This window comes from Nothobranchius furzeri, chromosome 9, assembly GCF_043380555.1.
Source record: "Nothobranchius furzeri strain GRZ-AD chromosome 9, NfurGRZ-RIMD1, whole genome shotgun sequence".
Lineage (NCBI taxonomy): Eukaryota > Metazoa > Chordata > Actinopteri > Cyprinodontiformes > Nothobranchiidae > Nothobranchius > Nothobranchius furzeri.
In genome coordinates this window covers 66,253,735-66,270,836 of record NC_091749.1, presented here as the reverse complement: position 1 = coordinate 66,270,836, position 17,102 = coordinate 66,253,735, and the positions used below count along the sequence as shown (strand labels likewise).

Here is a 17,102-nt window from a genome sequence, read left to right as displayed (position 1 = left end):
GATCTGTGTTTCTGAGACAAAACGGGTTTAATAAGCATGAGTCATCACACATCTGTGGTTCTGTTCATCCTGGGACAAAACCAAGCAGAACACAAACCCAGAACAACAACTATACAGGTTGTTCCTCGTTTCCATCAGACTCCGCCTCTAGTTAATGACGTCATCACTTCTTGAACTTCCTGCGGGTGGCGTTAGGGTTGGTCCGCCTCCTGCCCCCCCCACACTGCTCGTCTCGGATGTGCAGGTTGGCGGCTCGGCTGTAGACGTCGTTCTGGCAGAAGGGTGAGGACCCGGCCACGTAGTCCGGGTCCAAGACGTCCGTCTTCTGGCGGGCCTTTCTGGAGAGCCGCTGCTGGGGGAAGCGCTGGTCCTCCACCAGGTGGGGGTTGTTGGCATGTTTGCCGCCATGCGGGAGCGGCAGAGAGTGCTGCAGCAGACAGAATGGGCCAGAGCCTCATCACATGACCCAACAGAATCAGGTTCTGTCTACATATCTCATCTAGACCACATCCTGAGAGAACTGCTGGTGACCTTTCAAAATAAAAGCCTGATTCTGAGCTTCTCACCCGGAGCCCTCGGGGGTTCAGGACTTTGGGGTTTCTGGAGAAATGCATCTGGATGTTTCCATCGTTGCTGACACTCACTGCCACCTTCTTCAGGGTCTGGTTTCCACAGTGAGGACAGAAGACTTTGTTCATGTTGCTCGTTGTCCTGGAATTAAGGAAGTTCTGTTAAGTTCTGCGGTCAGAGCGAAGGAACACCAGGAGGAGCTGAAACTCAAAACTCACTTAAAACAGGCGTGACATCTCAGGATGTAGTTCCTCGTCTGTTTGATCACCATCCCATTCACAGACAGGACATGGAGGCCCATCTGGATCAGAACATTCTGCACATGCAACAGAAGCTCCGGGTTAGTGAGGAGGAGGATCCTGCGTCAGAACCTGAATTATTAACGTTCTCCTTAGCTGGGTTCCAAACCACTTAGGACTCGGCTGAGGAGAACAAAGGTCACATGATCCTGTGCTAACACACACACACACACACACGATCAACACTGTGGTTCTGGTGGAACCATCCGTTACCTGCATGGCAAAGTCGGTGGTCAAACATCCAACTATGACATCAGCTGGAACCGTCCAATCAGCAGAGTCCATCTTCACCTGTTTGATGTTACTGGGTGTGATCCAACCTCCTCCATCATCTTCATCATCTTCCTCTTCGGGCTCGTTCTCTTTGTCCTCGTCACCTGAAACTGTTGTCTCTGTCTGTGGTGAGGCTCCGCCCTCATCCTGAAAACAAACATGCGTTCAGCTCCGAGTTCTCTTCAGACAGCCCACATCCATCAGGTAGGGCCCAGAGTTTACTGAAGAACTGGGTTTTGAGGACCCAGTTCTCTCAGTCAGTTCTAGATCTCTAAGTCACAGAGGAACTGGTTCTGATCTGGGATCTGAACTCACCAGTAGAGCCAGCAGGTCCTCGTCGATGCTCGGTACGGGCTCTCTCCAGAACTGGAAGCTGTTGAAGTGTTCTGTGTCGGTGGTCTCGGAGGACATCTGCGGTTCCCCCTGCTCTTGGTTTGGACCTGAAGCCTCCACTGGACCCTGACTCAACAGAAGCAACACCAGACAGTGTGTAAACATCCTGAGACACCAAGCAAGCAGCTGATTGGTTGGGACGCACCAGGAGGCCCAGCAGGTCATCACTGATGGTCAGAAGCGGATCCCTCCAGAACTGGAAACTGTTGAACTGTTCGGTGCTGGACTGGTTGGACGTCTGTCTCTCTGCTGTTTTCTGTCTGCTGTCTGCAGGTCTCTGGAGGGACGAAAGCCCAGACGCTCAGAACTCCTGCAGTTCCACCAACAAGTAAATCTACTTTGGTTCTGGTACCATAGAGGGAAAGTGGAACCCTGCGATGTTAACCGGTGCCTCTGGGTGGCGTTGTGTACTCTGGATGTTCACCTGGAACACAAAACAATCTATGTCAGTAAAGTTCAGGTGTGTGTGTGTGTGTGTGTGTGTGTGTGTTACTTTTCTCTCCGGCTCCTTCTTCAGGTGCTGTGAGCCCACGTGCTCCAGGTGTAGCTGGTAGGTCAGAGCCAGAACTTTGATGTCGGTGGACGACAGACTTGGATAGTCTCCGGTCTTCTTGGAAAACTCAGAGACTGAAACCACAAAGAGACAAACAGAGGGGTCTGGTGTCAAACCCCAAACGCAGGACCTGGTTTAGGTCAGATCTGGGGGTTCTGGAGAGAGTTGGGTTAGACCTGGAAGATCAGTCCCATTAGCTGATGTGTGTGCTAATTTTGTTCTCTACATTTGACCCATCCCCTGGGGGAGCGATGAGCTACAGACACAGTTGGTGGTTTAACTTGGTTAACACCCCCCCCCCCCCCCACCCCCCCACCCCCATCATCTTAATGCTGAGTGTCAAGCAGGGAGGCATTGGGTCCCATTTTGTCAGTCTTTGGTATGACCCAACCACTAAGCCTCTGAGCTGGTAAGGTTTAGGTTAGACCTGGCAGGGGCGTGTCCAGGGAGTGGCCTGGGGTAGCAAATGCCACCCTTGGAATCTGATTGGCCACCCCATGTGCCACTGCACTGAATTCCCTTTAAATAGGCTTTTCACTGTCCACAAAAGGCTTGGGGTTAAAAAAAAAAAGCATAACCATTGGTGCCACCCATGCACAAAGTGGTGCCTCACCTGGGCCACCCCATTTTAAAGATCTGGACACACCACTGGACCTGGGAGTTCAAGACTGGGTTTAGGTTAGACCTGAGGGTTTGGTTACCATATCTGATGTGTTCTGGATGTGGATCCTTGAAATGAAGCTGGTACGGCAGGCAGGCCAGGCTCCTCCTGGTGGGTTTGTCTCTGATTTCATCCACCACATCTCTCAGCGTGTAGATGTTCCTGCCGATGTCCTGAAAAACAGACCAGCTGATCTGGACCTTCAAGTCACTTTAAACTCACGTTTCTGTAAAATCTAAATAACCCGATCAGCTGATCGGTTTGTCTACTGATACCTGCAAAGGTGCCTTCTTTAAAAAGGCTCCAGCGTCCGCGACAACATGCTCTATCAGGGTCTGCGCCATCTTGATGTGATGACAAGCAGCTGGAACGACCAATCAGATGAGAGGAAACAATCCCATTACGTGTAGAGGCATTCAAACTACCCCAAATGTGTCGGAAATTTTTTAATTATTCTATGTGGATTTAAATGTGATTTGACTACATTTATGTTGCCTTGGGGGTGGACCCCAGTTTTTGTAGATATTAATCATGTTAGTTGTCATGGAAACCAAGACTACTATTCTAATTAGGGGTGAAAATACTTCTAGCTATAATATCATTTGGCGAGACGAATCAAACTGATTAAAGAAAAGTTAAAACGTCTGAGAGTAATAATCAATATATGTCTATAATGCGAATCCTCGAACGGTGTTTTCTAAAACTTACATAATCTGTCATCTGTCTCTCGATCTGTTGGCGTTTGTTCCCACCGCCACTGAACGCAGCACGATTACATAATAGTCACGTGGTGATTTGTTTGGAATAAGAAGGAAGATGGCTGCCCGTTGGAGCAGTGAGAATGTGGTGGTTGAGTTTCGGGATTCCCAGGTGTTGCTTTGTTTACTTGTTTATTTGTTAGTATTTCTGGGCGGAGCCTCAGGCGAGACTGAAGCTGAAGAGAGGAGCTTGCCTGTAGAACCGAATCTAAACGGCCCCTGTTAGTTGTTACAATGTGATCAACTAGTTTTAAAATCGATAACTTTATTGATCACGTGGTTTCAGACCCGCACACGCAGGTCGGTAGAGCGTGAAACTAATAAAATTATAAAACTCTGGAAACAGCAGTTGTGTTACGTTCAGGTGTCCACCTGCAGCAACTGTGTTACGTTCAGGTGTCCACCTGCAGCAACTGTGTTGCGTTCAGGTGTCCACCTGCAGCAGCCGTGTTACGTTCAGGTGTCCACCTGCAGCAACTGTGTTACGTTCAGGTGTCCACCTGCAGCAACTGTGTTACGTTCAGGTGTCCACCTGCAGCAGCTGTGTTACGTTCAGGTGTCCACCTGCAGCAGCTGCGTTGCGTTCAGGTGTCCACCTACAGCAGCTGTGTTGCATTCCAGCTTGTGTAATCCAGGAACCCAATTTCTGTTGGATTTGTAGTGATAGTCCTGGTCTGCTGTCAGTCTTCCTGTTGTTTGTGAAATCATGTGACTTATCATGTGACACGGCTGATAAATGGGTCTCATGTTGTGTTTCAGGCCACAGCCATGTCCGTGGACTGCCTGGGCACCCATGCGGTGCTGTCAGGGTGAGTTCCTGACACCAGCGGCTCGATTTTCTCCTGTGCTGAAGTGTCTTTGAGCAACCCGTGGAACAGATATTAAGATGTCAAAGCAGTCAGACGTTTGATCTTAAAATAAACATTTTATTTATATGGAACTAGAATAAATCCAGGTATTTTGTTTGATCTGAAATATTTTGGAAATTACCCAGTCAGACAGGCTTTAGTACAGATTCATTGATACTAAACATCATCTATGGATCAGAACCTGTGTGTGTGTGTGTGTGTGTGTGTTTTCTATCAGAACTAGTTAGTTTACTCAGGACATTCCAGTATCTCAGGTGTTTGATCAGAACATACAGATCAGTTAAATGCTTAAAAACCTGAGGATGAAAAACAAGGTAATCAGCTGATGTTGTTGCCATCCAGCCGCCACTTCCTGTACATGGTGAACCTGGAGGCCCCGTCTGAACCGCCTCGTAAGATTGCACGCCAGAGTAAGTGGGATGTGGGGACGGTCCAGTGGAACCCCCACAGGTCAGAGGCTCACGTCTTTGCTGCCTCGGTGAGTTAAAGTGACCTTCTTCAGCTTTTACAGAGTTTCTGCTTTTGTTCTCCTGATAAATCTGATTGGATGAACTGTCATCAGTCCCGCCTACATAAATACCCTTACCCAAACCAAGCCAAACAAACGTGTACGTGTGTCTCTCCAGAGTAACCAGCGTGTGGACCTGTACTCGTGGAGGGACGGCTGTGGCGAGGCCCACACCTCCCTGCTGGGACACACTCGGGTCATCAGGTAACAGCAGTCAGGAGTCCGTCTCACCTGTCGGCAGGTGAGGACGGTTGAAACTCACTGTGATGTGTTGGTGTCCTCAGTGATCTGGACTGGTCCTGCTTCGACTCGGAGCTCCTGGCGACCAGCTCCGTGGACACCTACATCTACATCTGGGACACCAGGTGAGAACAGGTGAAACCTCGGTATCAGGTTAGATCAGAACCATCTGACTGAGTTCTGACCCAGTATGACCCAGTAACGCAAACGTGCCACTGAGGTGGAGTCTGACCCACTGAAGTTTCTGATCAGCTGATTAAATCAACACCCGCTCAGTCCAAAAGGTCCTTCTCCCGGTTTCACCTTCAACAGCTGCTGAACTGGGTCGGTTCTGAATCTGTTTGAGCTGAAGCAGCTGTTGATCATAAAACCCACATTTACCCCGACCGTTCAGCGTCTCATCATGTCTGTTTGACTCCACAGAGACACCAGGAAGCCTACTGTGGCGCTGTCTGCTGTCGGTGAGTCTTCAGGATAAAAACGCATGTTCAGACACTCAGGTGGTGCATTCAGGGACCCTCCGATATCACAAAGATTATGTCGACCTCTACCATCAGCAGCTGGCTTTGTGTCATAAACGTACCACTGAGTGATCTCATTAAAGCTATATATATATATATATATATATATATATACATGTATACATACATATATATATATATATATGTATACATACATATATATATATATATATATATATATATATATATATATATATATATATATATATATATATATATAATAGTAACATCTGTCTGATCTGTCCACCTGTCCCTTTGTCCACCAGCTGGAGCGTCTCAGGTGAAATGGAACAGGAAGAACCAACATCTGCTGGCATCCAGTCATGATGGAGACGTTCGGGTTTGGGACAAAAGAGTGAGTCACACACGAGTCCGAGTCCAGCACCCAGATTATCTGTCCTCAAACCTGGACCAGGAGCTTCCAGGTTCTTAGAGAAACTTGAACGTTTAAAATGCTTTAAAAAAGTCCAGGAAGTTAAGATTCTGGTTGTGATGATGGTATGTGCGTGCGTGTGACAAAATTCCCTCTGAGCAGAAGCCGAGCACAGCAGTGGAGTACGTAGCGGCTCACCTCTCCAAGATCCACGGCCTCGACTGGCATTCAGACAATGAATATATCTTTGCTACGTCCAGCCAGGACAACTCAGTCAGGGTGAGGACACAACTGTCCCCAACGTGTTTACAGAGCGGAGGAGCCATTAGCTTAGGTCTCAGAACCCCTGGTCTAGTCCAGTGTTTGTGTTTTCTGTGTCTGTGCAGTTCTGGGATTACCGACAGCCCAGGAAGTACCTGAACATCCTGTCCTGTCAGGTTCCAGTGTGGAAGGCCCGGTACACGGTGGGTCTGAGCTCAGTTCAGCCCAACAGAGACACGAAGGATCAACTAGAATGGCTTATGGTTAAATATTATGATGTGTGTGTACGTTCGTTCAGCCTTTCTCCAATGGTCTGGTCACCATCATGGTTCCTCAGCTGAGGAGAGAAAACAGTTTGTTACTGTGGAGCACCCTCGACCTTAACAGTCCCGTCCACGCCTTCGTTGGACATGACGACGTGGTTCTGGAGTTCCAGTGGCGACCGCAGAAAGAAGGTGAGACCTGCAGACTCAGACTTTAGCTGAGATGCATAGTTACCGATGCTGTAACCTTCCCCGTCTGTCTCCATGGTAACAAGTCCTGTGACCCCTCCTCTCTCTGTCTCCATGGTAACAAATCCTGTGACCCCTCCCCTCTCTGTCTCCATGGTAACAAATCATGTGACCCCTCCTCTTACTGTCTCCATGGTAACAAATCATGTTACCCCCTCCTCTCTCTGTCTCCATCGTAACAAATCATGTGACGCCCCCTCCTCTCTCTGTCTCCATGGTAACAAATCCTGTGACCCCTCATCTTACTGCCTCCATGGAAACAAATCCTGTAACCCCTCCTCTCGCTGTCTCCATGGTAACAAATCATGTGACCCCTCCTCTCTCTGTCTCCGTGGTAACAAATTATGTGACCCCCCTCCTCTCTCTGTCTCCGTGGTAACAAATCATGTGACCCCCCTCCTCTCTCTGTCTCCGTGGTAACAAATATGTGACCCCCCCTCCTCTCTCTGTCTCCATGGTAACAAATCCTGTGACCCCTCATCTCTCTGTCTCCATGGTAACAAATCATGTGACCCCTTCCTCTCTCTCTCTCTCTCTCTCTCTCTCTCTCTCTCTCTCTATCTCCATGGTAACAAATCCTGTGACCCCCCTCCTCTCTCTGTCTCTGTGGTAACAAATCATGTGACCCCCCTTCCTCTCTGTCTCTATGGTAACAAATCCTGTGACCCCCCTCCTCTCTGTCTCCATGGTAACAAATCATGTGACCCCCCTTCCTCTGTCTCCATGGTAACAAATCATGTGACCCCTCCTCTTTGTGTCTCCATGGTAACAAATCATGTGACCCCCCCTTCCTCTGTCTCCATGGTAACAAATCCTGTGACCCCTCCTCTTTGTGTCTCCATGGTAAATCTCTGAACTCTTAACTGATTTCCTTGTTTTTTTCCTCGGTCTGAGTCTCATCATCACCAAACATGATCTGCTTGGGCCTGAAGGTTCTGGTTCAGATTCGAACAACACAAATCTTTTCTTGAACATTTTAGATGCTGACTGACAGAAACTGAGCCATTGAGTCCGTTGATGGTTAGGTTGAACCTGACTTGTGTCAAACTGATGGCTGACTGTCTTGTGCAGGCTCTAAGGACTTCCAGCTGGTCACCTGGTCCAGAGATCAGACTATGAGGATATGGAGGGTTGATCCTCAGCTGCAGAAGGTTGGTCCTGGGTTCCACCTTGGGGCGATGGTGGCACTGGAGTTGAGTGCGCGCCCCGTAATCGGAAGGTTGCAGGTTTGAGCACCGCTCAGTCTGTTGTTGTTGTGTTCTTGGGCAAGACACTTAAACCCCCTTGCCTTCTGGTGGTGGTCGGAGGGACTCGCCTCTGTCAGTGTGCCCCAGGGCAGCTGTGGCCACAATGTAGTTAATCACCACCAGGGTGTGTGTGTGTGTGTGCGTGAATGACTGATTGTGTTGTAAAGCACCTTGGGCGGTTCCGGGACTCTAGAAAATGCTATATCAACTACAGGCCATTTATCATTTTACCATTCTCTGAGCCAAGACACACAAGGTTCTGATTGGCTTACTGTTGTTGTGTAGCTGTGTGTCAGTGACATGGTTGAGGACCTGATGGAGGGGATGTCTCTCACCGTGGAGTCGGAGAAGTTCATGTCTTCCCAGGAGCCTGAGAGCCAGCAGACCGTGGGCCCCGATACAGACAACCTGCAGGGTGAGGTCAAGCTCTAGGCCCAGCAGTGTGTGTGTGTGTGTGTGTGTGTGTCATCCACGTGTTTGTCCTCTAGAAGCAGAAACAGCTGATCGAACATGTGATCAGCCATTGTCCTGAGACCATCTGAGGAATGGATCAGAACGATGTAGAACCCAGCAGAACTCGTGGTTTAAACTTGGTTCCTCGCTGTGACATCACACCTTAAGGTTTTGACGCTCTGTTTCCCAGATCCAGACGGCGGTCATCAGGACTTGGCAGCAGGTTCTGGTCTCGCTCAGACTCTTCAGCAGGAGTTCTCTCTGGTCAACCTGCAGATCAGAAACGTCAACGTTGAGGTGAGACTCTGACAGGTGGAAGAAACAGCATCGCTGATGGGTTCTATTGGACCCGTTCAGTCCAGCTCTGATGACTGTTTGTGTTTTGGACTCAGATGGACGCGATGAACCGAAGCTGTGTGGTGTCGGCCCACTTCGGCAGCCATCAGGTCCACCTGGTGGTCAAGTTCCCGGCCCAGTACCCCAACAACGCAGCGCCCACATTCCAGTTCACCCCACCGACAACCATCCCCTCTGCAATGAAGACCAAGATCCAGAAGGTACCTGAACGCACCGCAGCATGGTGCCGGACACACATGCTGGGTCTGGTTCTTTATTTCTGACCCATTCTTGGAGAGCAGGTAAACCATTCAAATGTTCTGGAACTCCTTTCAGAACAGTTTTCACATACTGTCAACTTACAGAACCGGTCCAGAGCCTGGTTCAGAACCCCTGATCCAACCCAGAACCCTTATGCTGCTGTTCTCTGGCGTCTCTCTGTGTCTCTACTTCTCTGTCTTCAGATCTTGAGGGACACGTCTTTTCAAAAAGTGAAGAGGAACCAGAACTGTTTGGAGCCGTGTGTCCGTCAGCTCGTGTCCTGTCTGGAGTCTGATATGGTGACAGAACCAGAACCAAAAACCAGCGAATGGGCCCAGTAGCCTGCAGGGGGCGCTAGCAGCTCTCATCAATCTGTTGTTTCTGTCTGACAGACCCAAGAGGACAGCCCAGCGTCTGGACCCTTCGTCTTATCCAATCCCGTCACTCCCTCCCTACAGGCGTTTCCTCGCGTCACCAACACTTACGGCTCCTACCAGGTAGAGTCTGCACTGATGAAGATGATGGTCCTTCTGCTTCAGACAAACACACAAACATCTGGTCCTCCCTCAGGATGCCAACATCCCATTTCCTCGAACGTCCGGCGCACGTTTCTGTGGTACCGGCTGTCTGGTTTACTTCACCCGACCAATCACCATGCACCGCTGTGCCCCGCCCACTGAACCCACTCCCAGGTAAACCACACCCACAGGTGTTGTGGTTCTGATCTGCTGTTGGACAGGTAGAGGACCAGTCCAGGTCCTGTAACTGGTCTCGGATCAGATCTCAGACCCACATAATGGGTCAGAATCAGAATCTAGCAGCTGGATCTGGAGTCAAAATCAGTTTTAGACACAGAAGCAGCTGAAAATGTGTGTATGTGTGTGTGTGTTCAGGTCCCTGTCTGCCCTCTCAGCCTATCACAGCGGAGTCCTGACCCCGATGAAGATGCGTTCGGAGCCTCCGAGCACCCTGCGGCTGTACAGCGGCAGCCCGACCCGCTCCGATAAGGACACCGTCTCCATCTCCTCCTTCTACTATAAAGAACGAGTGAGACACACACACACACACACACACACACACACACACACACACACACACAGTCGTTTTAAAACTCATCTCTGAAGAATTTTTGCAAACGTGAAACCAGAAACAGAACCACTGGAGATTTCATGCTCCATCTGCGGGTTAGTTTGCTGTGGAAAGTGGTTGCTGGTTTGATTCCTGCAGCTCTTTAGGCACAGCTGTGATGCTGCTGCTGAGGTTCATGTAGATGCTTCTGAAGGTTTCTGCATCATGACGGTGGATGAATGCGGAGCTTCCAGATGTGAAGTCAGTCTCCTACCTGCTGCCAGAAGCTGCTGTAATCCATCGAGTGAAATGGTTCCTCTGAGAAGCACAGGAACTGCACCAGCTACGTTGTCGACCCGGATGTAGACTGACCCCAAACACCCGGATTCAGTCAGAAGGAATCAAAACTCCCCGATGAACTCCTGCTCCGACTTTCATCCCCACATTTCATCTCATCAGCTTTATCAGAAAAGCAGCTGATCTTAATCCCCAGCCAGGAGCTGACTGGTGTGTGTGTGTGTTCGTGTGTGTTGCGAGCAGCAGCAGATGTGTGCACATGAAGCTGAGACTAACTTTCACCTGAGCAGGTGAACGGTCCAGGTTGACACCCCCCCATGCAGCAGAATAAGCTAGTTCTGGACACATGGACCCGGTTAGACCTGAAGTGGAAGCATTCTAGAACCTGACCCGAGGCCCGTTAGGATGGCGGTGTCGGGTCCAGCTGTGTGATGTGCTATCCTGTGGAATTATGGGTAATTCCGTTATCAGCGTGCAAGTCCAGAACTGTCTGTAACAGAACCACCTGTAGTGGAGACCATTCAGAGCCATGTCAGAAGGAGGTAACCATGGTAACAGACCCTGCCTGATCCAGCTCAGAGCTGGACTCTGATTGGACAATTTGAATGCACTCTCCCTGATTGGCTTCTGTTTGTCTTTTTTCTACCTTTTTTTTTCTGACTCTGTCCAACCAATCACCTGCCCACTCCTCTGCTGTGGGCCACGCCTCTTCTCCACCTTCCTCCAATCAGAAGCTTCCATTGTCTGCCTCCCGCCGCTGGTCTGTCCAAACCCTTCATGATTGGCCGGTACTGAGCTGAACGCCTCCCCCCTCCCCAATCACACCTTGTTAACATGATTTTGCATGTCTCTGATTGGCTGCAGCCCCCGACTAACCGCCTGGTACCAGGTCCAAACTCTGGAGAAGGAAGTAGTAAACAGGATGATTTAGGTCAGATTCACTAAAGTTGAAATTTAAAAAGTAACAGTTTTCCTGTTTAACTCGATCAAAAGGTCTTAGGGGGGGTGATCCGTTCTGCAGGGTTCTGTTAACTCTCAGAACCAGCTCCGAGCAGAACCACCCAGCCTGCGATGTGTTCTTTTCCAGTCAGAAGGAGCTGAGCTGTAGAGATGAGTCTGCTGGTTTCACAGGTTTCTGCTCCATCTGGCGAACTGACAAACTCAGAGTTCCTGGAGGAAATTTGATAACTTTGGATTTTCTTTGATTTATTTATTTATTTATTTATTTTTCCAGATTAAAATGGACACTGAAGCTACAAACATGAACAAACCCAAGGGCAGAGCTTCTGGGATTTTCACCCAAACACGAGTTTAGGGTTAGCTGAAGGGAGAGTTCCGCTTCGTATTTCAGATAAAACAGTAACATGAGTAACGTCCCGTCTCCAGCTTCTAATGCTCACTAACATCTAACACCTCCTGCTTAGTTCCAGGAACTTTAATCAGGTCGGAACTGTTTCTGATGTAATTTGGCTGGTTAGGCCCAGTGTTCCTGTGTTAATAAGCCAGAAACTGTTCACAGCACAACTCAGACGGCTGGACATCATGTCTCAGAAGCTCTGCTGCATCACTTTTTGGCATTCAGAACGCCAGCGAACCTGTGGTCTGAACTCCCACAAGTCCTGATGATTCCTGAAGTCTCTGAGTCGCAGCGTGAACAGACTCTGCTGCAATTTCGGCATCGTTTAATCAGCTGCTCTTCTGTCTCCCTGCGCTGGCTGTCTCCCTCCTCCTGTCTGTCTGTCGCTTTTAGAAATCCCGGCGGTTTAAGACAAAACGAGAAGGCGTGGACTACAACCGTCCCATCAAGCTGGCCGGGAAAGTCATCATCCAGGAGATCTCCTGCCTGCTTCCGGTCCACAAAACACTGGGAGAGAGCTACATGTGAGACACACACACTCACACGCACACACACACACACGCACGCGCACACATGCTCACACACACAGAGAGCAACACGGGAGGAAAGTGAAAACACAAATATCCTGCAGCTCTTATCAGAAACGTTCCACCTGAAAGTTGTTCCAACATCACATCAGTGCAGATCTTCAGTCATGTCGGTTTCCATGACTACGGCTTGTTTTTGTTCTCAGCTTGAACATGAGCGACATCCAGGAAACGTGTCAGCAGAACGCAGCAGCAGCGCTCACTGTTGGACGAAGAGACGTGGCGAAGGTTAGCTCAGCTTCACCTGAATCATCTCCTTAGCTCTCTGGACTCTTGACATTACGGCCGCTCACCCCGGGTTTCCACGGGAGCCGTCAGCAGCACGTTACTGCAGCAGCACGTCTTGCTCGCGTAAGCTGCTGCTTGGCCCTTCCCACGAGACGCGAAGCAGCAGGGGAGCAGCTGTCACCGACCGAGCACGAAGTCACACCAGTGACTTCGTCAGTAAAATCAACAACAAGCAGGAGAAAACTACAACATGGTTTGTGTTTTATGTTCTGTCCGTTTTATAATCGCCAATACGGACCTGAAAAACAAAGGAGACCGCTAGCTAGGTGATAACTTCTCATGGGGACGCGCAGTTAGTAACCTTTTTTAAAAGTAAAGCAACCGGAAGGCAGTACGTTCTTTATTCTGAAAATCTCGGTAGCTTCTCTCCATTTCCGCGTTCGATTTCCTGTCTTTCCTTCCCCAAAAATGTCGAACTTGACCCGTTTCAGAGGTGTCGCGCGTAGGAAATAGAACCGGCGCGTAAAGGCCGCGACATGCTGCTCCTGAGACGCGGCCGACTCGCGCTGCTGACGGCTCCGGTGGAAAAGGTTCTGTTGACCACAGCGGTTCCTATCAGCAGCTGTGACGTGCTGCTGACGGCTCCCGTGGAAAGCCGGGGTTAGCCTCCATGGGAATAAAAACAGAAACGTAAACAGTTAGACCACAGGGCGGCGCTATAGTTTCAGCTGTTCTCCTCCACCTGCCTGCAGGTTTGGGCTCTGGCAGCTGCAGCCACCAGCCAGGATCTTAACCCAGACTTTGACCCCGACACGGAGACCCCCTGGGCCAGACACCCGTTTGGACGCCACCTGCTGGAGACTCTGTAAGTTTGTTTACTAAAGCAGCTCCCAGATCGGCCAAGTTACACCTGATCTGTGTGTGTGTGTGTGTGTGTACGTGCGCACTGATCCCCCCCCCCCCCCCCCTCCCCAGTCTGGACCACTATAGTCAGATGAGTGATGTCCAGACTCTGGCCATGCTGTGCAGCGTCTTCAGGTCTCAGGCTCCACCTGACAGCTACTTCCCATATGGGCACCATTCCTCACGCTTCCCATCACACCATTCCCGATACGTAAGTCAGCTGCTGGATCATCCACATAACAGACTTTCACTTTAAAATTCCTGATCCAGTCTTGTTCAAACGTCCCTTTTTTTTGTCACTTTGCTGCCCGGTGACAGAGCGTGCGTTGAGTCTATGGTTTTGATTGGTTAGGTGTGTAAGTAATGATTCTAGTATGAAGCCACCTGATAGGCTATAATGGAAAAAGGAAACTTATTGAAGTTTTTATTGATACAATTTTTTCTATTGCACCACATTGACGGTGGATGTAAATGTTTACTGAGTGATTGTCCAGCCCTAGTCAGAACTTAGCAGGCCGAACTACAGTCTCTGTAGGTCTTTACAGGACATGACTCCATGTTTGTGTTGATGTCTCAGCCCAGCTACACATCCAGTTCAGTCACCTCGGGTTCCTGCTCCAGCACCTCGGACTCCACCACAACCAGCACCTGGAACACAGGTGAGACTCCGTGGCGCCACACACAAAACTCATTCTGATGTCTCAGTTTCCTGTCAGACTCTACTTCTTCCTGTTTTCAGTCCGAGATCCAGAACACACTGCACCCTGGGGTGAATCCTCCCCTGATGACTATCGCTATGGTAACCAAGGTTATACCGATCCTCGAGAACGGGAACGAGAGCTGCACGACATGAACAAGAGGTTAAACAGCTGTGTCTGATCAGTCTGGTTTCCATGGAAACCCCCTTCAGAATTAACCCAGCATCCTTAGCATCTTCTTGGGAGGGGGGTGAGCCTGTAGGAGCTTTGGGAACAGCTGGAGCAGGGAGAAGGTCTGGAGGTTAACCTGGGTGTGGAGCCTGTCAGCTGTTGATGGATGGGGGTCAGTTTTTAAAACTCACAAGAGTTGCCTGAGACTCGACAGATTATAATGTATTCAGCCAGAAACAAACCGGGGTTGGTGAGACATCTAGATGTTTCTCTTCAGATCTGCTTTCATCTCAGTAAGCTCCAATAGAAAACCAAATAACACGCCAGAAGGATGATGTCACTTCCTCTGCTTGTGCAGGTTGCTGGACCCGGCCAACACGCTGCAGTTCGATGACTTTAAGAAATGTTATGGAGAGATTTTATACCGCTGGGGTCTGAGAGACAAGAGGGCCGATGTGCTGAAGTTCACGTCCAGCCCCCCAGAAGCCCACAAAGGCATCGGTATGGTCCAACTCACTCTAAAGCCTCCGTGTGTGTTTTCTGATGCGTTAGAACTGTACCGTGTGTGTGTGTGTGTGTGTGTGTGGGGCCTCTGCAGAGTTTGGTGTGTACTGCTGTCACTGTCGGAGTCAGGCTCGTGGGACTCAGTGTGCCGTCTGCAAGCGTTTGACCTTCCAGTGCGCCATCTGTCACGTGGCCGTCCGAGGATCGTCCAACTTCTGTCTGAGTTGTGGTCACGGAGGACACACCAGCCACATGATGGACTGGTTCTGGAGGCAGGAAGAGTGTCCAGCTGGCTGTGGCTGCCACTGCCTGCTGCAGAGCACCTTCTGATGTGAGGGTATGAATGGGTATCGGGGGTATGAAGGGGCACTGGGAGGGATGGGGGGTATGAAGGGGCACTGGGAGGGATGGGGGGTATGAAGGGGCACTGGGAGGGATGGGGGGTATGAAGGGGCACTGGGAGGGATGGAGGATATTGGGAGGTGTTGAGGGGCACTGTGAGTGATGGGGGTACTGGGATGGATTTGGGGGGGTACTGGGGAATATTGAGGAGTATGTAGGTGCACCAGGGGTATGAATGGGTACTGGGGGTATGTAGGGGTACAGTGAGAAGAATGAAGTGCCTTAAAGAACAGCAAACAGACATGAGACTAAACTGCAGGTCATGTGTTACTGAGAGCTGCTTTTAGATATCCCGCTATGGCTTCACATTATAAATGTTTTATAAATAGCCTTTCCTCCTTTACATACTCTACACTGATTTGCTTATTCATTTATCTGTTTCCTTCTACTAGTTTCTTTTCCCTTTGCTTTTTCTTCTCAGCTTTTATTTAGTTGTTTTTTAAAAGGGCTTCTTCATCTAATGTTCAAACTTCCATAAAGGTTCACCGCTGAGATGAGAAGTAAAAACCGTGGCTGCTGGATCCATGAGAGCTAAATTCAAGTTTTCTCCACTCCCTAACAGTTTCTCCACTTGTTAAATGAGGAAGGACGATGCGGCTCTGGGGGCTATTTTTCCTCCAAATCTGTTCAGAAACAGATTGACGCTTCAGAGGAAACAAATATTTGATGGAATTTTCTCTTAGTGTAATAAAAAAACAACAATTAGAACCTAAACTTAATTGGTTTAAAGGTAGAGACAAAATGAGCGCAGAAAACAGGAGAAATGAACCGAAATAAACAGCGGAAATCAAAATTATAAAAAGCAAAAAAAAACAACTTCTTTTTATTTTCATGTTGAACGATATATATTTGTATGTCTAATACTGGGATACTTAAACAAGCCTTTGTGATTGTGTTTAATGCAGATGTTCCATGACTGCAGACAAACATGGAGGCGTCGTAAACACTGCAGCCTGATGGACAGACCTGTCCTGAGGTCTGATGGGATTCTGACTGAAGGTCACCAGAACTGCACCACAGAGTCCAGCCGGCGCCGCAGGAGAAGGATGTCTTCTGTTACAGCTTTGTTGCTATCAATATCACAAGAAGAGACTGTTGACATCACAGCATCAGCACCGTTTCAGACCAATCACAGGCCTGGAGATGATGTCATAGACTGGAGTCACATGACCCAGTGAGTGTGAGATGACTGTATGCAGGTGAGAGAGCTGAATAAATTATGATTTACACAACTTGTTAGTTCTGATGAATCCATACACGCCACATGACCTCTGGGCAGAGCTTAGTCCACAGAGGACACACCGGGTTGGTGGGTCAAAGGTCATCAGTCTGGACTTTGGTAATGAGTTTCCACACGCAGACATACACATGCAGTCGTCGTGACAACAGATCCTCTGAGAACTGTTTACTGGTCTGAATGGTCAAACAAATCAATTCCGCCATCGTTAAATCACCAGAACCGAGAGTGAGGTGAACCCAAGTCACTAGGAAACCCAAACAGAACCGGAGGGGACAATCCAGCAGAAGCTCCAGCAGCAGGAACTCTCAGCAACACCTCGTCACTCTCACTTGGTTCGGGAGGAGTTCTAGTCCACTCTTCTTTCAAATGTTCAAGTTTCAGACATTCAGTTCTGCTCGGCTCATTCTGATTCCACCACAGCCGGACTGGACTGACTGGTTCTGTTCTGGTCTCTGGACAGAGTAAAAATCATGGTTGACATGTTTTTACAACAATTAAATGAAACGATAATTAAAGCAAATTGGGCGATGGTGGCACAGGAGTTAAGTGCTCGCCCTGT

General features: G+C 49.2%; 2 protein-coding genes across 4 annotated transcripts; one reads left to right on the top strand and one right to left on the bottom strand.

Annotated features, from left to right (window-relative positions):
• Positions 1 to 5: 5 nt before the first annotated feature.
• nob1 (NIN1 (RPN12) binding protein 1 homolog) lies at positions 6 to 3,113 on the bottom strand. The gene is made up of 10 exons (XM_015953230.2): positions 3,025 to 3,113; positions 2,790 to 2,922; positions 2,029 to 2,162; positions 1,888 to 1,959; positions 1,681 to 1,812; positions 1,458 to 1,601; positions 1,083 to 1,289; positions 789 to 886; positions 567 to 711; positions 6 to 427 (listed from the first exon to the last, which is right to left on the bottom strand). The coding sequence occupies exons 1-10, from the start codon at positions 3,091 to 3,093 to the stop codon at positions 164 to 166; spliced, it is 1,398 nt and encodes a 465-aa protein (XP_015808716.1). The 5' UTR covers positions 3,094 to 3,113; the 3' UTR covers positions 6 to 163.
• Positions 3,114 to 3,499: 386 nt separating this feature from the next.
• wdr59 (WD repeat domain 59) lies at positions 3,500 to 16,535 on the top strand. 3 transcript variants are annotated; one of them, XM_015953225.2, is made up of 28 exons: positions 3,500 to 3,619; positions 4,267 to 4,316; positions 4,719 to 4,854; positions 5,003 to 5,088; positions 5,169 to 5,249; positions 5,548 to 5,585; positions 5,912 to 6,000; positions 6,181 to 6,297; positions 6,405 to 6,482; positions 6,578 to 6,734; positions 7,863 to 7,942; positions 8,324 to 8,453; positions 8,682 to 8,788; positions 8,884 to 9,048; positions 9,292 to 9,387; positions 9,481 to 9,585; positions 9,659 to 9,780; positions 9,982 to 10,135; positions 11,185 to 11,241; positions 12,204 to 12,334; positions 12,544 to 12,625; positions 13,378 to 13,490; positions 13,601 to 13,739; positions 14,106 to 14,187; positions 14,268 to 14,388; positions 14,756 to 14,898; positions 14,996 to 15,232; positions 16,209 to 16,535. In XM_015953225.2, exons 1-27 carry the CDS (start codon positions 3,566 to 3,568, stop codon positions 15,229 to 15,231), a joined length of 2,949 nt encoding a protein of 982 aa, XP_015808711.1. In that variant the 5' UTR covers positions 3,500 to 3,565; the 3' UTR covers position 15,232; positions 16,209 to 16,535. The 3 variants fall into 3 exon arrangements, with proteins under 3 accessions (XP_015808711.1, XP_015808710.1, XP_015808712.1); XM_015953224.2 differs by having other exon boundaries at positions 14,996 to 15,238; XM_015953226.2 differs by lacking the exon at positions 11,185 to 11,241 and having other exon boundaries at positions 14,996 to 15,238.
• Positions 16,536 to 17,102: the final 567 nt, after the last annotated feature.